The sequence below is a fragment of the Eremomyces bilateralis genome, assembly GCF_010015585.1.
Source record: "Eremomyces bilateralis CBS 781.70 unplaced genomic scaffold P152scaffold_1, whole genome shotgun sequence".
Classification (NCBI taxonomy): Eukaryota; Fungi; Ascomycota; class Dothideomycetes; order Eremomycetales; family Eremomycetaceae; genus Eremomyces; species Eremomyces bilateralis.
The window spans coordinates 238849-258282 of NW_022985067.1; the positions used below are offsets into that span (position 1 = coordinate 238849).

Sequence of the window (19434 nt, forward strand, 5' to 3'; positions counted from 1 at the left end):
AAATCGGAGACCTCTCCTCGAGGCTGGTGCAAGTCGGGAACCCCGCGCTATCGCTGCATCGTGCCAATGCCTACTACAGTACTTCAGGCTAGCGGGGCCAATGAATTGGGATTTGGGCCCATTACTATCAGCGGACAATGTTGTTGTCGCAATATTTAAAGGATGAGGCGTTGCACAGGAATGAGGCGCCCAACAGAGGTCGTCTTGTCGAAACCACTGCTTCTTCATCAAGCACTGGAGGCGTTTTTGTCCTTCAAATAGCCTCTCCAGCCAACGAACGTGTGGTTATCAAACCCCTGCGAATGCCATGGCGCATGAACAGAATCCTGATGTGTGAGTGAATTTTCTTAGCTGGTCGAACCAAGAGCCTTAGGGGGCCGAATGGCAGCCTCATGTAGTATCAGCTTCATTTAGCACCAGACTAAGCAGCGCTCATATGCGTGCGAGGCAGCGAGCATGCACTTAAAAAGGATAGCCTTCCCCGCAAATTTCAGAGGAGCTGGGAATTGGTTCAACAAGACAGGAGGAGATATTCTGAAGCTCGTTAGAGACGAGACGATCGCATCAAACATGACGTTTTACAACAAGCACGTTACCCCTAACGCCACTTATAGGTACGAAATGCTGCCGGAAGGAGAGCACCTGCGGGTCCTCAAGCTTGAGCCCGGACGAGGCGACGACCCGCTCCTCTGCCATCTGGAAGTCCTGTCTGTGAAAGACGCCTGGCGCAAGTACGAAGCCATCAGCTACGTCTGGGGAAATCCGGACGACACGCGCTACATTGTGTTGGACGGCCACGAGCTCCCGATCACCACGAGCCTGTATGATGCGCTGAAGCACTTCCGCAACCCCGAGACGGACGTGACGCTCTGGGCGGACTCGGTGTGCATCCAGCAGTCGAATCCGCCGGAGAAGGGTCGTCAGGTGCAATTGATGGGGAAGATCTACGAAGGGGCGGCGAGAGTGCGGGTGTGGCTGGGCGTCGACAAGCGCGGCGTTGCGAAAGAGACCATCGAGTTTATGAAGAGCCAGGTGGACGTTGCGCGGAAGTTGTGCGAAGAGCATGGCGGATTGCGGCAGATCCCAACGCTTCCCGCCGCGGAGAATCCAGTCAGTCAGGATCCGCTGAAGTGGGAGCTTTACAAGGCATTTACTGAGTTGCCTTGGTTCATGCGTGTGTGGGTCATTCAAGAGGTGGGCGTCGCCGTCGACGTCGCCATGTACTGGGGCGGAGCCGAACTGCAGTTCAGCGACCTCATCAACCTCAACGAGTTCATGTTCTACACCCAGCAGCTTTTCTCGGTCTGCCCCATCGCTTGGCAGCTTCACGATGTGTTCGGCGGCGTGTTCAACCACTATCGGAACGCTGAATCGTGGCGCGGACAGCTCATCCCGGACATATCGATCGAAGCGCAACGGCTCTCCCCTTCGTCGAATCTGTTTGGCGTGCTCATCCAAGGGTGTCGTCGCAATGTCACCGACCTTCGGGACTATATCTATGCCTTCCTGGCACATCCGCTTGCCTGGAATGGAGACGAGCAGATTGTGAAAGCAGACTATGAGAAAGAGGTTGAGGACTTGTACTTCGAGGTCTCTGCCAAATTACTGCGATGGCTGGATCCGGGTCGCGCCCTCGCCATGCCCGGCTGCATGGGCCTTCGGCAACCGCCAGACCTCGACAGCGACACCCCCTCCTGGGTTATCCGCTGGGAACTCGGTCTACGCATGTCATCTCTCGGCGTGCCTGGTCACTGGCACTACGCTGGCGGCACGACCTCCAAACCCCAAGTCACCGTCGACGAGCCCTCCAAATCCCTCAAGCTCTCCGGCATCGTCTTCGACCAAGTCTCCTGGGCCTCCGAAGTGATCCGCCGCGAGGACGCCGCCATCGACAGCCTGATCGCGGACCCCGAGCGCACCCCCGCCCTCGACTGGATCTGGGCCGACCTGAAAAACCAACCGTGCCGGTATCCCGAGGACGCGCGCCACGACATGATGACGCTCTCCCTTGTCGCCGGCCGCTATAAACCGGACCAGAAGGCCGAAGACGATATGCCGCACCACCGACGCACCACGCAGAACTACTCGCGCTACATCGAGTTCGCCCGCAAGGCCGCGGCTGCGACCGAGCCGATCCCGGATGAGGGGCAGCTGAGGGCGGATGCGCGAGATTATGAGGACTCGTACGCGTGGACGGCGCCGGAGCGGCGGTTCTTCGTGACGGAGAAGGGGTTCTATGGGATTGGACCGCCGCTGATAAAGCCGGAGGATCACGTCGTCGTCGTTCCGGGGCTCATGGTTCCGTATGTGCTGCGACCGACGAAGGTGGAGGATCAATATAAACTGGTTGGAGTGTGCTATGTGCACGGGGTGATGAGGGGAGAGATTGTCGACGCCAGCGATCCGTTGGGATTGGGTGCTGGAGAAGCGAAGGAGATTGTGATTGTGTAGAGGAAATGATTAGGATGACGCCGATTATGACTTTGCTGGGGCGTGTTTTATAGTATAGCGAGCTACGGATTACGAAAAGAAAATGACAATAGATTGATTTGATTTGGATGGATACATTGGAATTGAAGAGCACCGTTTCTTAGATATTAGGGATAGACATCGTCACGTTCATCTTTCTCGGCCGGAGCGGGAAACCTGAAGCCGAACCCCCGTTTTACCTCCCTGACGATTGGTGGCTGATGCGCATCCCATGAACTCTATCGTATTGACCAAGACCACATGCATGGCCTCTCAGTTACTCCATACTCCGGTTCCTAATATCGAATCTGATAACTAGTCATACTTTACTAGGCTACAGCAACCCTCCTATTTCATATTCTCTCCTGTTGAAGTCTTCCTATACATTTAGTAGCTATACTCCTTAAAGATAGCCGACAGACGAGAGACCTGGTAGTTCTTGGTGAAGTCCGGTCCCCGCAATCCCCGTCATCCATCTCCTTCAGGTACCACCTACAAGTCACGTCCACGAGACACCTTGCCATATGCTGCGAGCTCCAGAGGTTATAATACACATCACACCTGCGACCTACGTCCTTCCGATGCCTACGTGAAGCTCCTCCGACTCGGTATCATCTCCCTAACCTATCCCTTCCCCGACCTCACGATGCGGCGACCACTATCGAGCTCGCTGCTCGCCGCCGCAGCTCTCTCCTTGCTCCCGATAACCTTCGCATCCGCCCAACAAACCTTTGCGAACTTCACTTCGATCGATCTGAGACCCCGGACGGTTTTCGACGATCGACCAGAGGACTGTCCGCCGTGCTTCAACTGCAACTTGGACGACTTCACGTGCCACCAGTTCGCCAACTGCTCCAAGGCGAGCGGCAAATGTATCTGTCCACCAGGGTTTGGTGGCGACGATTGCAGCACTCCGTTGTGTGGCAGCTTGGCGGATAGAGATCGAGCTCCGCGGGCAGGTGATACGTGCGACTGTAATGACGGGTGGACGGGCATAAACTGCAACCTGTGCAAAACGGACAATGCATGTAACGCGTTTATGCCAGAGGGCAAGGGTGGCGTATGCTACCAGCAAGGGTTGATGGTGAAGGAGAACTACCAGATGTGCGATATTACCAACAAGAAGATCCTACAGCAGTTGAAAGGGAAGGTTCCGCAGGCCACCTTCGCCTGCAACGCGGACCGGGAAGAGTGTAACTTTCAGTGTAAGGCCCTTTCTCTGTTGACAGCAATAGACCTCCCACTAACATATGTATAGTTTGGGTGGACGAAAAAGAATCCTTCTATTGCGCATTGGACACGTGCGTTTGGGATGTTCAAATGGAAGCGAATCGCAACACGACCAAATATACCTGCGAGAACATATCGTGCGCCTGCGTACCAGGAAGGATGCTCTGCGGTGAATCGGGATCGGTCGATATCGGCGAATTTCTGGAAGAGTCTATCAAGGGACCGGCATCCTTCGCGACCATCGCCACGGAAGGCGGAAGTAAAGATGATGGAAGCGTGTTCTCCGAACCTGCCATGAACGATCTGATCTCCAGTATTTTCGGCGACAAGAGCATCTTCCTCAGTTGCAATGCCGGTGAATGTCTCTATAAGACCGAAGTCCCCGGCTACGAGCGACCGATCAAGAAGATCAACACACCGCTCATCGCCGGCATCATCGCTGGATGTGCGCTCTTTGTCGTCGCTGTCATCCTCCTGGTGTGGTACCTGACGAGACGATCCGCTGCTCGGGGTGGTTACGGTCCCATCCATATCTCCGATGATGAGGAGGACGAGAACGCCAGGTTGCTTGCGGGTCACAATCCTGCAGGGCTGTATTTCCAGAATGTCTCGTATAGACTGAACGGAAAGCAAATCCTCGCGGGCATTGAAGGTGCGGTGCATCCGGGACAACTCATGGCGATCATGGGGGCTTCTGGTGCAGGCAAAACGACCTTCCTCGACATTCTTGCGAGAAAGAACAAGCGTGGGGTCGTGGACGGTGACATCTACGTCAACGGAGAATTTATCCCGGATGATGAATTCAAGAGCGTTATTGGCTTCGTGGACCAAGAAGATACCATGCTGGCAACGCTGACTGTCCACGAGACCATCCTGGACAGCGCGAAGCTTCGCCTACCAAGGGAGATGAGTGTCCAAGCGAAGGAGCAACGAGTTGAGGATGTTGAAAGGCAGCTAGGGATTTATCACATCCGCAATCAAATTATCGGCTCCGAGGAGGGCCAACGGGGTATCTCAGGAGGTGAGAAGCGTCGGGTGGGCATTGCTTGCGAACTGGTCACCAGTCCCAGCATCCTTTTCCTCGATGAGCCAACTTCTGGACTTGATGCATACAATGCCTTCAATGTTGTGGAATGTCTGGTCAATCTGGTCAGGAATTATAACCGAACCGTCGTCTTTACCATCCATCAACCACGGTCCAACATCGTGGCCCTCTTCGATCAACTCGTCCTCCTCGCCCGAGGCCGCATGGTCTACTCTGGCCCCCTCCCCAGCTGTCAATCGTACTTCGACAGCCTCGGCTTCAGTTGTCCCCCGGGCTTCAACATCGCCGATTACCTCGTCGACCTCACCATGCACGCTGGAACGCCCCATACCCCAATCGACGAAGATTCCTCCCTCTTCGCCGCACCGTTGGGCCTGCGCACCTCCGCCAGCAGTGCCATCGCCGTCAAATCCATCCCGAGCGTCTCCAATCTCTCCAACCACGACGATCCCTCGCCCGCCAGCCCCTCCGAAGAGCGCCGATCACTCCTCCGCCCCTCCGAAGAGCGCCAATCTCTCCTCCGTCCCAAAGGCAAGCGCCGCACCTCCATCCGCGCCCTCCAAGAACGCCAGCTCTTCACCCGCAAGAAACAGCGAGCCGACGACGTCGCGAGCACCCCGCGCACCGACGACGAAGGATCCATGGCCGATCCGAACGAGGAACCCCAGCAATGGCTCCGCCTATCCAAACAGCATGGCCTTCCGCCCCCGCAGATCCTCGATGATCCAGACCACCTTCCACCCCCGGCGAGCGGCGGCACCGGCACGAACCTCGACATGCTAGTCGCCAGCTTCACGTCGTCCGACGTCGCCGCGGCGCTGCACGAGGACATCTACGCGGCGATCGACTCCGCCACCGCGGCGAACACGCCTACCGCGGACGGCGCGCTCACGCCCAATGGCAGCGGGCTCGGCTACGCCAAAATCAAGGGGTTCCGCAAGGTCGGGTATCTAGGTCAGACGGCGATCCTGTCTGTGCGCACGTGGCGCAACCTCTACCGCAACCCGATGCTGATGCTCACGCACTACGCCATAGCCATCGTGCTGGCCGTGTTCCTCGGGTTCCTCTTCTACGGGCTCACCGACGACATCAAAGGGTTCCAAAACCGGCTCGGGCTGTTCTTCTTCCTGCTTGCGCTCTTCGGGTTCAGCACGCTGACGACGCTCACCGTCTTCCACCCGGAGCGGCTGCTCTTCGTCCGCGAGCGCGCCAAGGGGTACTACTACCCGATCTCGTACTTCACCGCCAAGGTCATCTTCGACATCGTGCCGCTGCGACTGATCCCGCCGCTGATCATGGGCGCCATCGTGTATCCGATGACGGGCCTGGTGCCGCAGTGGGCCGAGTTCTTGCGGTTCATCTTGTTCCTCGTGCTGTTCAACCTCGCCGCCGCGGCCATGTGTCTGTTCATCGGCGTCATCATCCACAATCCGGGCGTGGCGAACTTGATCGGGAGCTTGGTGATGTTGTTTAGTTTATTGTTTGGTGGATTTTTGCTGAATCATGAGACGATCCCGGGGGCCTTGCGGTGGTTGCAATCCGTAAGTTCTCCCACTTCATACTTACACATTTTCGAGTCTAACTCTATCTCTAGCTCTCGATATTCCACTATGGCTTCGAAGGACTCATCGTCAACGAAGTCGTCACGCTCAGCCTCGTCGATCATAAATATGGTCTAGACATCGAAGTGCCAGGCGCGGCCATCCTCAGCTCCTTTGGATTCAACACCCAGGCACTCTGGGACGATTGTATTGGCTTGGCCGTAATATGTGGGGCGTTCATCGTCGTCACGTATCTGGCCATGCATGTGATGCTGATCGAGAAGAGATAATCGGATGATCGTTTGAGCATGCAGATGTCTGGACGTGTTGGTTTTGGATAGACTACATCGCGAGCTAGGACCGAGGCGGTCATTGTATATATATATACCTAGATCTTGCTCGTGCTGGATGTACCGGCTTTTTTGGTCCAGTTCACTTCAAATACATGATTACACAGCTTCAATGCTACCGTATTGCATTCATAAACAAACATCCTGCTTAAACTGCTAAGGGAACAAACTGCGCAAAAACCCAACATATCTCGCTCAACCCGCTCCTACGCATCATCTAAGAAGAGAATCGTTAAAATCCGTCAAGCCCACCATCACCTACATCTTCTTATCCAACTTCTTCAAAAACCGGCCCACCCCTTTTTCCACCCGCCCAAACCCCTGCTCCAGCCTCCCCGTCGCTGCCGGCTGTCCTGGCCCTGGCTTCGCCGGTTGTCCCGCCGCGAGCTGCGCGTACCCACTGTGTCCGTCCCCCGCCATATCTGCCTCGGTCGGCCGGTAGAGCTGCTGATGCACCATGCCCGGCTGGGTAGCATAGCCTGGCGCTGTAGGTTGTTGCTGTGGTTGCTGCTGCTGGGGAATATAGCCTGGGGAGAAGGGTTGAGGAGGCTGTTGGGGTGCGTAGCCTGCTGGGGTGGGGGGAGCGGGGGCGGGGGCGGGGGTGTAGTTGGCGTATTGTGAGGCGGGAGGTTGGGGTTGAGCGGGAGGGGAGGTGGGTTGGGAGGCGTAGAGGTGGGCATTTGGGTCGACGACGGGTTGTTGCGGTGGGGGAGCGAAGGAGAGGGAGGTGGGTGGGGTTGGTTGGGGAGGGGTGGGGGTGCCGAAGCTGCCGGCGGTGTTGGTTCGCTGAACGCCGATCGCGGAGGGCGGGCCGGGTATGTATGGTTGTTGGGGGTATCCTCCAGGCTGCGGGGCGGGGCCAGCGCCGTGCTCCGTGATTGCAGCGGCCACCAGGCCAGTGCCAGTCTCCGCATCTGGAGGCGGGGGGGTCTTCTCGCGGTGTGCAATAGGCTCAGGAGCAGCTGGTGCGGCGGGATTGTATGCCATGGGAGTATAGTTCGGCGTGGCGCTATCTACTGCAGGAGTTGTTGCAGGGCTCACTGGAGTTGCTGCAGGTGCAGGCGCAGGGGCAGGGACGGGCGTCACAGGCATAGGGCTGGAATGCGTCTGCGTCGTGCTGACATCTCCACTGGGTTGGAATGGCTTCGTCACCGCTAACTTCTCCAGATTTTGGACAACCGGGCTCATGGTATCCTGGTGTTCGGGATGGATGGGGGCCGGCGCATCTTTTAGGACCAGTTGATGCTCTTGGAGGACCCTCTTAAGGGAATCCAAAAACAGCGTAGCATCTTCGGTGGTCCAGAAATAGATGTCCAAGGTGTGGATCTTATACATGTACTTATTTTCGTTGCGTAAGTCATACGTGGGAAGATGCCATTGCGAGAGATCTTGCTGGGGACTAAGCGACGGCCTGCCATTCGGAGTCGGACGCCCATGGACAGTGATCGTGAACAGATTGGGGTGTTTGTACGAGTACTCGATATGGGACGTGTCAAAATCTGATCCGTTTTAGCCTCCAGATCTTGATAGAACCACATTGTGCATCTTACACCCTTGAAATGCGTCTTGATCCGGAGTGCCCGCATGGTTTGCTATCTCAACTCGACCCCGCCGTTGGAGAGCGTCATGGTACAAGTATACGTAGGAGGACCGGTCGAAACGGTGCTGAAGGGGCTTGGAGGATGGAGCATTGAAATAGTAATGGATGTCTGCGAATCTATGCACAGTCAGGGCCAGCTTCAAACACGGGTTCCAGGCGTGGGCGCTTACAATGTGAGTAGCGATACTTCGCCCTGAAGGAGTGGCATATTGAGAGCGCTGTCAGCAGAACTACTGGCGAACGACTCGCGGCTGTGATAACAACAAGGCAAAGACTTCCTAGAACGCTCGACAGCAAAGACTACAAACTTCAAGCTTCAACAGCAGGACGAGACAGCAAGCGGTATTTACTCGAGATATATTTAGGATCAGCGGCGCCTCGTCATGAATCCGCCAAGCTGCGAAGGGTTAGTCAGCGCTTGCGGAGATGACAGCCCACCAATCACAGCGTGACCCAAGTATTCGGGATTCTGGGGTCTTATTGCCTTGAAGCCTCAGACATACACTGCACAAGTAGTGGAGCCTCGGACATTAAGAAGTTGGGAGGTTGTCGCGCCTCAGGCAATGAGGCACCACATCAACCTCGAAATCTTTCCCAAGCTCCATCAATTCTATCCACTATCATGCAATTCCACAACCAGTCCATCCTTTACTCCTACGTCGCATTCCGATCCGCCATTGCATTCATGTGCAGAACCGATTAAAAGACTATTCACACAACCAGTCCATCGTGATCCAAGCCGTAGCGACCGAACCATCAATCTCGCCCCATTGAGGGCTTCACCTCCACCTCGTCCATCCTCGACAGCCCCCATCTCCACACTATGTCCCTCGTCAACCTCGCCCACGTCTGCTCCCACCTCCAAAATGCCTCCAAAGCCCGCCTCGGCCTCACCTCAATACCGATGTCGAAGCTCCATCTGAAACTCTGCCTGGCACTCCAACACCAAGGCATGGTGTCATCAGTCGACGTCGCCGGCACCAATCCCCCCGTCTCCCCCCAGTGGATGAACCCCGACCACGACGTCCTGGGCCACCAGACCGCCAACCCGACCACTCTGCAACTCCAGCCCTGGCGAGCGTATCCCGACCCCGCGGCGGCAAGCGAGCCGGCGCAGTTTAAGTATGAGGTGCCGGAGAATCCGGCGCAGCGGAGGATATGGCTAGGGTTGAAGTACTGGAGTAACCGGCCGGTACTGTCACAGATGCACCTGATCAGCAAACCATCGCGGCGGTTGTCGATGGGGTGGAAGGAGATTGGGATCTTGACGAGAGGGTTGCGGCAGGGGTATGTGAAGGGCGTGCAGACGCCGGGGGAGCTGATATTCGTGGGGACGGATATTGGGATTATGGAGGCGAGGGAATGTGTGGAGCGGAAGGTGGGAGGATTGCTGCTCTGTAGGGCATCATGATCCGTTTGCTTGCGGAATGCATTGCGGGGATGCGAACGTCCCTCTGTATCATATAATTGTATACTTTGCACCTTGCGGAGCTTGGGCAGATTGAAGGGTTGGTACATCAGGCCAGACGATGGCGCAGAGCAGTCCGTCTGGTGTCACTCACCTCGATCCGATCTCAAATCAACAAGATCTTATGAAACTTTATTCCTGCCTTCTACGTCCGCTTGCCGCTTTTGTTCCTCTTTCTCTCCATTCCTCTTCGCTTCTCTATCTAACTCCTTCCGTCTCCATGATCCGCCCCATGTCTTGACAATCAATAGCGCCGGCACGCACGCGAACCAAATCACCCCAAGGACCGTGCTCGTCCACCCGATTCCCATCGCCTGGTGCATCGGCACGACCACCGCCGACGCAACAGCGCCCAAGCTGCATCGGACGAGGTTATTCGCCGCGGTGGCCGTGGCCGGCTTCTTCGGGAAGAGGTCCACCGTGAGGATATTGATGCAGTTAGCGCCAGCCGAGATGCAGTACCCCAAAATAAACAAAATCACAATCGTGGCGGCGACGTGGACTTCCTGATCAAGAACCCAGCCCAGGGCAATGACGCTGATGGAGCCCATGCAAAACGCGGGAATAGCGACCTCCAGCCTCACGGCTTCTAAGGGGAAGTCGCGCGTGTTCTGATGGCGGTTCTTCGCGAGCGGCACGCCGAGTTGGCGGGCGTGACGGCGGTAATTCCAGTCGAGAATACGGCCGTTGGTGGCGGCACAGATGATTCCGGCGGCACCTACTGGGATATACAGTAGGGACACTTGGATGGTGTTGAAGCCATACGCAGCGTGGGCGACGGATGGCAGGAAGCTAGCCACACCGTAGTAGCACGCCATGAGCAATCCGTTGGCAATGAGGAGGATGGAGGCTTCTTTGTTGCGGAGGACCATGAGGGTCTTCAGAGGGTTGGGGAAGCGCATCTTGCGGGCAGGCGGCTGATAGTGCTGTTGCTCGTCCTGATCATCTCCTTTCCGACGAAGCCTCCTTTGCTTCCACCAGGCATAGAGGGATACATTCAACGCCGGCGGCGGTATCGATCCGTTTCCAACGAGTTTCCGGTTGGTTTCAGGGAAGAAGAAAAGCAGCGGCACCGCAACGATGGCTGCCGTGATGAACAAGAACCAGAAAACCGAGTGCCACCCAAGATATTGTGACAGGAGGCCACCGATGACAGGACCCAGAGTTGGTCCAACCATTGGACCAATGGTCGAATAGGCAACATAAGACCCTCGTTCTGCCGACGTGACTATGTCCGCGGCGACCGCATATGACAACGCGATGGTGCCGCTGCTTCCCGCGCTCTGGAGACAGCGGAGAACCAACAGTGCAGCATAGTTGTTTTGGAGCGCCAGTGCTATATTAGCTGTCATAAACACGATAAAGCAGATCATATACGCGGGTCTACGGCCCGCATCGTCAGAAAACGTGCCCACGAAGGTCGGCGCTAACCCTTGGAGGATCTGCCATATTCCAAGTCAGTCATTGTTCCTAGCGGATCATATAGGAACTACAAGGCTTACAAGATATGTCGTGACGGTAAGGTTGACCAAGCTCTCCGATACGCCTAGATCCTTCGCGATGTCGTTCAACGCAGGGAAATAGATCGATCCTGATGTCGGGGAGAAGAATGCCACGATTGAAGCCGTGACAATGATCAGCCGTCTCTCGGTAACTGTGAAGGACGAGTACGGTTCAGACGCGACGAGATTGAGGTCCGGAGCATCGTACGCTTGGACAGAGTCTTGTGGCGACTTCTCACCCGACTTCTCACCCGACTTCTCACCCGAATTCTCACCAGCGCAATTGTCGATAGCATTGCTATCGTCGTTGCTCCCAGATTCTGCCATTGAACACAATGGAATAAAAGACGTTGGCTCACATCCATCATAAAAGATAGCGCTTGGCGATGCTTATTATACTTACTTACCTATTCGAGCTTACAACGCGATCGGCACCATTTTGCCGACGCCTGCATTGGATCCGCTTTTATGGCTCGGTACACATGTTCAATCCTGCGTTCGTATAGGCTGGTATCCTGCCTTTCGGCTTAAATGACCCTTCGATCATTCTTCTGGCGTTCGGGTACGGTACATCGGCGATGAGAATGCGGAGAGGCGGCGATTCAATTGCAGAAGATAGTGCGCGTAGTTCTGAGGAGAGTCCGCAAGTGCCTCTCAGGGGGTCTTCACGTGTCTAATAATGCCGCAAAGCCGCGACGCCCGCGGCGCACAAAAGGGACTAGTAGTCATGATAGGCTCAGCAGTTCAAACCACGAAGCAACGTTAGCCGCAATGGACGGTCCCATAGGTGCGGTGGAATTACTCGAAAGTCAAACCTGGACATTCAGAATGATGCATCAGAGTAAATTACAACCAAATTAAATACGGAGTACGGAGGTCCATTTCAAAAGTTATTGCTCGCCAAGAAAAGGGTTTGATTATATAAGCCGTTCGAAAGCCGATAGCACGGGCAGTAGGGTGCCTAGCCAACGGGCGGGTACTACCCGCGGTAAATCGAATGCTCGGCGCCCTTGCCTCGAATTAGGCTCTATAAGACCTGAATTAAATGCTCAGTTGATAGGCAGTCCAGTGCCCGTGGCATAGGCTCTCGAAACTGCTTATATAATCACGCCACTTCCTTGGCGGGCAATAACTTTTGAAATGGACCTCCGTATGTAGTACGGAATATGGAATATTTTATTGGTTGAACGCCAAAATATTTGAAACATTTCGCTGGACAACTATTCCACAAGAACATGACATTCGTCAGCATGACGCGGCTGATGGAAACCATATTTACACTCTGATGGAGACGGGAGAAAGAAGAGGTGGACAGAGGAAACAAGAGCTACCGGCATTGGTGTTAGTCGACAGTTATACATCCACTGGTCTCCGTGCAATGTGGCGTTAAAGGAAATGTAATCCCAAAAGCAGGGTACTATTAAAATCGGGAATCAATCATCAATGAAAGCAAGTCGAGTAAGAGATAGGATGTGGAAGCCGCTTCAATAGACATGCGATTTGTCATTATGGTATCTCTATGGCAGGTCCAGTGTTCCACCCATCGAACTCCAGGCTTGTTCCCTCAAGCAGTCACCATGGACTTCATGTATTGGTTTCGTGACTGATGGCAGCCTCCACACTCTGCAGTAGAGATGTCCGATTTTGCCGTTCCCCGCTTGCCTGACGCCCTCTGCATATTTTTCCCGTTCGCAGAACTACCGTCCGGCTGATTGTCATCGTGAGTCGACTCCGTGACAACCGAGCTCTCGGTTCCGGGAACTGAATCATTGTGGGATGCGTTGACGTAGGGGGTTATCGCAGTAGTTTGGTCCTCAGTACTACGACCACACAGTTTCATGAAATAATTCCACGCATCCTGGAGATTAGTTAAAGATTTGATGTTCAAGGTATGCCACTTCCGGAAAAGAAGATGAGCGTTCGCAGTGTAGGTATTGGCTTTCGCGAGGCTAGTAGATAGTTTCGAGACATCAGCATTCCCGTTTGAGGAACCGGCGTACACTTTCGATAGAGCGGCATATGCTTTCAAGACTCTTGCACACCGTTTTGAGATTTCAGCATGCGATTTCGAGACTCCCACACACAGTTTCGAGATCTCAACACACACATCTGCGACGATTACAGTGTCCCAGTCGTCGACCCCACAAACGATTTTGAGTAGCTAGCCGGCGCCTTCGAAGCATCCATATAGGCTTTCGAGTCATTGGCAGCAGCATTCGAGGCTTCAGCATACGCTTCTGAGACACGCGCAGCTGCTTCGGCCACAGTGGCAGCTTTCGAGGTATCATGGGCGAGGATAGTAGCTGTAACTTCGGCGGTGGGTGAGTCTAGACATTTACATGCGGCCTTGAGCCTAGACTCTACAGATCTGGAGGCAAGGCTAGGACCATGGGGTGCAGGCTTCTGAATTCGTGATGTCAGACAATGAAGCAGGTATGAGATGAAAATGTGGCCAACTATATACTTCTAGGAAATATAAGGCTCACCTGTGCAGATTGGGCATCCCCCGTGACATTGGCTAAACGCTCATTATTGCCTTTGACCAGATTCACCATGCCGTTCAGCTTTGTGAAGAGGCTCTGAATAACGGCAGCAGGACTGACTGGGGTAAATTTCACTTGAGCTCCACGTTCCACATAACCGGACTCTCCAACCCCGTCTCGGGAGGTGGGAATGCACGCGATGGTCGGAGGTTTGATCTCGCTCAATGTAGGAGGCTTATCAGCCCTGTCCGATAGCAAACTGTCAACTCAAATGGTGTTGTTTCAGTATGAAAGCAGAACCGGGAAGCTGGAACTTGACTGAGAATTGACGGAGACTGAGAAGATTAGCAAATCAGACTTGTATGGAACTGACGTGAAACGAAAACGCCGAGAAAGCGGCCACAATAAAGCGACCACGAGAATATGATCACTTCATTCTTTCTCTAAGTCAACATCACTGATTTGGACTGAGGAATGAATTCATGAGGTTCAAGGCATTTCAACTGCGGACCGAATACCGGATAGGAGACTCATGACAATCTTATTCGGCACGAATTCCATATGCGTCCGCGCATGTTGGCATATATCGAAATTTGACGGCCTAGAAGTGCGCCATCTGCTCGAGTGCAACAAAAGGCAACACTTGTCTGCTGTGCACGCGATCTAGTCATTCAGTCTCATCTCCCAAGAACTTTAGCAAAAGCAAGGATGCAGATTTGGTCGCCTGGATCTTGGTCTAATCTAAGATAGCTTGGTTACTAGCCAAAGAAAACTTCTTCCGTGGTGCAATGGAACCAGGCCATCGAATCAGGCCCTCCGGAACAGACATTCGCGCACGTGTGGCCTCTGCCGAGGAGTAAAGGATATCTCAGCACAGTAGCCCGACCAGAATGACATGATGTTCTTATGCTGTGCTGTGTACGGTGCAACCAGCCAGGACTAATCACTGGGCCCGGATCTCTCCAGGAGCTTTCTGCATGGAGAGAAGGGTACAGTGAGCAGGCCAATCTGACACGATGCAACAACGCAAGTTAGCTGCAAGCAGCCTGCAAGTGCTCGTATACGGTATGTATGGACGATTGAGGATTTCCGTAGCCAATGAAGGGGGTTGGGAGCGAACACCTGGACGCATCATATCGATCACCTGGAAGCAGCCTTGCATTATCTGGTCTCCGTGGCCTTGTGTCACGGAACGATCTTGACTGGAATGCAGGAACTAAGAAAGAGCTGGATGCGACTTCCAGGGTCATGAAATCACACGATATGAAGACCGCTAAAAATGCACGACGGATCCCCATCCGGCGATGATCCGGCGATGATGGTCCTAGTGAGGATATACAGATATATCACCTGACGATGCCTCCGTAGCTGAGAGAATATCTTCACCGCTGCTCGACACTCCGGTCACATCGATTCGCTATCTCAAGCGGAACCTGCTCTGAGACAGTGACGCAATGTAACCGTGGCTTCGAATATTTCGAGGAAGTAGAATATACTGAAAGGCCGGACTGGACCGGCGCTCAGAAGCGGCATATCAGGACGACACACGACAGAGTTTAGGTACTTGGCTCCTTGCCTACTTCGACCTAAGGAGGGAAGTTTGTCGGAGATTTGCGGTTCTGGCCTGGAGCTCCCCCCTATCGCGTAGCACGGGTTCAACTCCGCGCGAGAAGATTGAGATGCAACGTCCATTGCATTAATTACGCATTGAAACTGAGCGAAGAAACACAAGCAGTCAATTGGACATGGCGTTTGATGAATTGAAAGGAGGTAAGTTGGAAGAGTGATGCTCGGACGCATCATCAGACGCATCGGATCGGGCGCGTAGGAACTATCTCCGGCTAACCACAATCCCTTATTGGTGCCTCGATATCAAGGCCTCCAACCAGCCTGGTGGATAATACTTTTGTTATTTTCGGTATTGAATATATGTCATCGATTTTCAGTTGGTAAGTATTATACTTTGTGTTCTAAATTGTCCTTGATAGCACTATTATCACAATTGCGGATTGGCGATACTACTTTAATCCTAAAGGGGACCCCGCCAATCCCTTTCCAAGTTTAGCATCGTACGTAGCTAATATGCAATATAATCCCTTTCGTCTGTAATCCATTTACAGTTCACACCGCTTTCTTTACCATTCGATGGTATCATTTAACCTCATTCGGATCAACCCCATTTCTCATCCGAACGGGGCGCTGGGACCCTACTAAATCCCAACTAAATAAGCATCTCCTAACTTTCGCATCCCTTCCGCCATGCGAAACCTTCCCTTGATGCAAGTCATCCGTGCTAAAAAAGTAGCAGACGGAAGGACTTTCCATCATACGGCTAGAATTATGGGATCAACAGCTATGGTCTTTGTAGATTTCGGCGTCTGGAAAGTCCGCATCACTCCATAAAAGTCGTCGGACTCCTTGAATCAGACCTGAGCCGTGTGCCAAACCGAAACTAAGAGCATCTATGGAGTACTGGAGCCCTTACTCACTGACTTTTTCTTGAATTCATCGACGCGATTCGATATCACCTTGTCTTTACACTCAACACGGTCCCTATCGATCTAACTGTCGGACAGTAGTGATAACGTGTGGAGTCGCTTATTTCGGTTTCTCTTTGTCTGCTGAAAACCAAACTACGAGGCGTCTTGTGTGTAATTCGGTCATCATTGCATAACGCCTTATAAACCGCTAGGAATTACCTCCGGATTTCCACATGAAGACGAGCAAGCATATTTGTTTCCTATCAGATGTTGCATACCATCCTGAACTTCATCGGCCCTGGTCCGCTAGATGCGAGCCGGAAGCCAATCATAAAGTTTCGGACGAAAATTCCATCTCCGTCTGTCGGACATGAACAGCTCCTTGGAGTGAAATAGACGTTCTGATCCTCTTTGCATCGTCCAAGTCTCTTCGCCTTCTATTTTCCCCTGCCAACTTCTTACTATCCGGCGTTGCTCCCTTCATTCTGTGCTGCCCATGTCAGCCTTCGCGCCAGGGCTAGCGATATCGGTTCGCACCCTCCCACCACTGCGTCCGGCCGGTCCAAGGGAGACCCCTAGTCCCTCTGCGGCGGTGTATAGGTACCTCCCGGTCTCGAACAATATCATCCGGCGGAAAAGAGAGACGACGACATCCGCCTGTGAAGCATGTCGAAAGCGAAAATCCAAGGTTCGGCACTCTAGACGCCGGTCCGATCGGCTCCGTAACATCTAACGTCCTCTTGCAGTGTAATGCGCAAAGACCACGATGTACGCGCTGCACGGCGCTCGATACCACTTGCGAGTATCAGGCAAATGCAGCTGAGACGCATGCGCAGGCATTGCGGCGAAAGTTCAGCGACTTGAAGGAGACGAAGACGGCATACGAGGAGATCTACGAACTGCTGCAGAATCGGCCACCATCCGAAGCGCAGAACATCTACCTGCGGATTCGGCAGGGCTCCAAGGCGGAAGAGATCTTACACGATATTCATAACAGCGACCTCTTGCTCCGACTCTCCTCGAATGCCCGAGGCGGAGATGTGACGACTAGCACCGGCTCGAACTGTATGCTACCGGCGCATGTTTCTTTCCTGTCACAGCAATGAACTGATCTTCCTAGTGATGAGAACTCCAAAGCAGTGGGATAGGCTAGCTCGAGAACCCACCCCAAGCTTCGACCATGAGTCAACCTCTCCGTCGCCAGATTCTCCGTAAGGTTCCGCGGGCAGAGACAGTTTCTCTTTAGGACCGATATGTGAGTAGGAGAGCGATGAGAGGAGGTTTCACGGCGTTTTAGGATTATTTCACGCAAGAGTATTAGAATATTATATTCTAGGAAATCAGGATATCGAACATTCCTCAGCGGATATCGTTTCGAATGGCAGAGTATTTAGCTTCTGGCCAAAACAAAAGCCATCGACCAGCTCGACCACTCTAGGCGAAAGTAATTCAGATACCTGTAGATAGTGTATTTTGACTACGACCCGATAATGTGACTTTTATCATGAATTGATATCGGCCTGGACTTGCTGGACCCTTCTTCACCCGACTCGCCAAACCATCCGAAGTGGGGTACTTCCGTGGAATGGCGACGTCGTATTGGCGCATCACCAACGGCAAGCATCAAATCTGCTTCATCTGAATCACCTCCGATCTCCGACCTGGAGTACGGAATTCTAACAATTTACTTGCCTTGCTGCTCCTCCGATAAATTATAAACCGTTGGCACTTTTGTGTTTCTCGTCTCATTTCCCTGAAACCTACTCCCTGCGAGGATATAACTTTGCGGTTCTCAGCCTGCCGTCAACGGTCCCGCAACGACTCATTAGAGAAGACCTTTGGGCGGCCTTGCAGATGTCCACCGAGAAACCAAAAGGGCCCTGTAGTGGCAATGACTGCGATAAAGAAGCCGAGGACCTTCAGTGTCCGAAATGCCAGAGCCTAGGAATCGAAAGCTATTTCTGCACCCAGGAATGTTTCAAAAGAAACTGGGTACGTTCGCCACCACGATGCAGAGCGGATCAAGACTGATATCAGTGTTAGGGCACACACAAGGCGGTCCATAAGAGCAAAAGTCTGTCGTTCAAAGATATCTTCGCCCCTAAAGTCGTGTCTAAACCCGACCCAATCACAGGCTTCTACAACCCCTTCCCGACCTTCCCGTTTACCGGCAGTCTGCGACCGGTCTATCCACTGTCGGCCACCAGGCAGTTGCCAGACAGCATACGGAGACCGGATTATGCCAAAGATGGCATTCCGCGATCGGAACAGAGCCCCGTCACGCGAAACAAGCTGAAGATCCTGAGCAAGGAGGAGCAGGAGGGCATGCGAAAGGTTTGCCGGTTGGCAAGAGAGGTCCTGGATATCGCAGCCGCCGCCGCCAAACCAGGGGTGACTACCGATTACATAGATGAGATCGTTCACAAGGCATGCATTGAGAGAAATGTAGGTGTTCCCCGGTTGCCAGTTGGACATCACTAACACGACCAGTCCTATCCATCTCCCCTGAACTACTGCCATTTCCCGAAATCCGTCTGCACCTCCCCCAATGAGATCATCTGCCACGGCATCCCCGACAACCGCGTCCTCGTTGATGGTGACATCCTCAACATCGACGTCACCCTCTACCATGGCGGCTTCCACGGCGACCTCAACGAAACTTATTACATCGGCTCCCGCGCCCGCGCCGACCCGGACTCTGTGCGCGTCGTCGAAACCGCGCGCGAATGCCTCGACAAATCTATCGAGCTCGTCAAGCCCGGGATGCTGTTCCGCGACCCCGGCAACGTGATCGAGAAGCACGCGAAGAGCCGGAACTGTGGCGTCATCCGCACGTACTGCGGACACGGGATCAATCAGTTGTTCCACTGCGCACCAAACGTGCCGCATTATGCGAAGAGCAAGGCGGTGGGGACGGCGAAGCCGGGGATGTGTTTTACGATTGAGCCGATGATTAGCTTGGGGTCGTATCGGGATAAGACGTGGCCGGATGATTGGACTAGTGCGACGGTGGATGGATCGCGGACGGCGCAGTTCGGTAAGCAGTACTCAGGGTATATTGTATACTAGATGCTAACAGTGCTTAGAACATACTCTCCTTGTGACGGAGACCGGAGTGGAAATCTTGACGGCGAGGTTTCCCAATTCCCCGGGTGGGTCGGTACCGATGCCAGAGGCCAAGATGGAGGAGAAAGGGGAGGGGAAAGATTGAGGATTGGTGATGAGATAATGAGGATCTGAACGGGATAAATGCTATTTTATTATTC

At 53.7% G+C, this 19434-nt stretch overlaps 8 protein-coding genes across 8 annotated transcripts; 5 read left to right on the forward strand and 3 right to left on the reverse strand.

Annotated features, from left to right (window-relative positions):
* Positions 1–621: 621 nt before the first annotated feature.
* Positions 622–990, forward strand: P152DRAFT_386780 (HET-domain-containing protein; the record flags this gene model as incomplete). Its single annotated transcript, XM_033675853.1, has 1 exon — positions 622–990. A coding segment is annotated over one exon (369 nt), but the record flags the coding sequence as incomplete, so codon positions are not given.
* Positions 991–2702: 1712 nt separating this feature from the next.
* P152DRAFT_2441 (putative ABC transporter) lies at positions 2703–6734 on the forward strand. The gene is made up of 3 exons (XM_033674647.1): positions 2703–3674; positions 3728–6285; positions 6339–6734. Exons 1-3 carry the CDS (start codon positions 3116–3118, stop codon positions 6573–6575), a joined length of 3354 nt encoding a protein of 1117 aa, XP_033538491.1. The 5' UTR covers positions 2703–3115; the 3' UTR covers positions 6576–6734.
* On the reverse strand, positions 6604–8578 carry P152DRAFT_477948 (uncharacterized protein). The gene is made up of 3 exons (XM_033681622.1): positions 8406–8578; positions 8186–8352; positions 6604–8134 (listed from the first exon to the last, which is right to left on the reverse strand). The coding sequence occupies exons 1-3, from the start codon at positions 8441–8443 to the stop codon at positions 6894–6896; spliced, it is 1446 nt and encodes a 481-aa protein (XP_033538492.1). The 5' UTR covers positions 8444–8578; the 3' UTR covers positions 6604–6893.
* Positions 8579–9058: 480 nt separating this feature from the next.
* Positions 9059–9646, forward strand: P152DRAFT_445041 (mitochondrial 37S ribosomal protein S8; the record flags this gene model as incomplete). Its single annotated transcript, XM_033677828.1, has 1 exon — positions 9059–9646. The coding sequence occupies one exon, from the start codon at positions 9059–9061 to the stop codon at positions 9644–9646; it is 588 nt and encodes a 195-aa protein (XP_033538493.1).
* Positions 9647–9825: 179 nt separating this feature from the next.
* Positions 9826–11532, reverse strand: P152DRAFT_386799 (MFS general substrate transporter; the record flags this gene model as incomplete). Its single annotated transcript, XM_033675854.1, has 2 exons — positions 9826–11145; positions 11206–11532. 2 exons carry the CDS (start codon positions 11530–11532, stop codon positions 9826–9828), a joined length of 1647 nt encoding a protein of 548 aa, XP_033538494.1.
* Positions 11533–14980: 3448 nt separating this feature from the next.
* On the reverse strand, positions 14981–15570 carry P152DRAFT_2659 (uncharacterized protein). Its single transcript, XM_033674830.1, has one exon. It carries the CDS (start codon positions 15498–15500, stop codon positions 15111–15113), a length of 390 nt encoding a protein of 129 aa, XP_033538495.1. The 5' UTR covers positions 15501–15570; the 3' UTR covers positions 14981–15110.
* Positions 15571–16664: 1094 nt separating this feature from the next.
* On the forward strand, positions 16665–17609 carry P152DRAFT_426221 (uncharacterized protein; the record flags this gene model as incomplete). Its single annotated transcript, XM_033677259.1, has 3 exons — positions 16665–16856; positions 16915–17233; positions 17289–17609. The coding sequence occupies 3 exons, from the start codon at positions 16665–16667 to the stop codon at positions 17381–17383; spliced, it is 606 nt and encodes a 201-aa protein (XP_033538496.1). The 3' UTR covers positions 17384–17609.
* Positions 17610–17814: 205 nt separating this feature from the next.
* Positions 17815–19393, forward strand: P152DRAFT_453479 (putative methionine aminopeptidase, type I). Its single transcript, XM_033678378.1, has 5 exons — positions 17815–18160; positions 18212–18242; positions 18303–18613; positions 18659–19205; positions 19255–19393. The coding sequence occupies exons 1-5, from the start codon at positions 18023–18025 to the stop codon at positions 19377–19379; spliced, it is 1152 nt and encodes a 383-aa protein (XP_033538497.1). The 5' UTR covers positions 17815–18022; the 3' UTR covers positions 19380–19393.
* Positions 19394–19434: the final 41 nt, after the last annotated feature.

What these genes read in the sequence shown, in the direction of transcription:
- P152DRAFT_453479 (XM_033678378.1), top strand. Translation starts at nt 18,023, where the DNA reads ATGTCCACCGAGAAACCAAAAGGGCCCTGTAGTGGCAATGACTGCGAT. An exon ending in AATGTTTCAAAAGAAACTGG is followed by an intron (nt 18,161 to 18,211) that starts GTACGTTCGCCA and finishes TATCAGTGTTAG; the next exon opens with GGCACACACAAGGCGGTCCA. An exon ending in GGCGGTCCATAAGAGCAAAA is followed by an intron (nt 18,243 to 18,302) that starts GTCTGTCGTTCA and finishes ACCCAATCACAG; the next exon opens with GCTTCTACAACCCCTTCCCG.
- P152DRAFT_477948 (XM_033681622.1), bottom strand. Translation starts at nt 8,443, where the DNA reads ATGCCACTCCTTCAGGGCGAAGTATCGCTACTCACATT. An exon ending in GAAGTATCGCTACTCACATT is followed by an intron (nt 8,353 to 8,405) that starts GTAAGCGCCCAC and finishes GACTGTGCATAG; the next exon opens with ATTCGCAGACATCCATTACT. An exon ending in TCAAGACGCATTTCAAGGGT is followed by an intron (nt 8,135 to 8,185) that starts GTAAGATGCACA and finishes AAAACGGATCAG; the next exon opens with ATTTTGACACGTCCCATATC.
- P152DRAFT_2441 (XM_033674647.1), top strand. Translation starts at nt 3,116, where the DNA reads ATGCGGCGACCACTATCGAGCTCGCTGCTCGCCGCCGCAGCTCTCTCC. An exon ending in GGAAGAGTGTAACTTTCAGT is followed by an intron (nt 3,675 to 3,727) that starts GTAAGGCCCTTT and finishes ACATATGTATAG; the next exon opens with TTTGGGTGGACGAAAAAGAA. An exon ending in CCTTGCGGTGGTTGCAATCC is followed by an intron (nt 6,286 to 6,338) that starts GTAAGTTCTCCC and finishes CTCTATCTCTAG; the next exon opens with CTCTCGATATTCCACTATGG.
- P152DRAFT_2659 (XM_033674830.1), bottom strand. Translation starts at nt 15,500, where the DNA reads ATGCGTCTGATGATGCGTCCGAGCATCACTCTTCCAACTTACCTCCTT.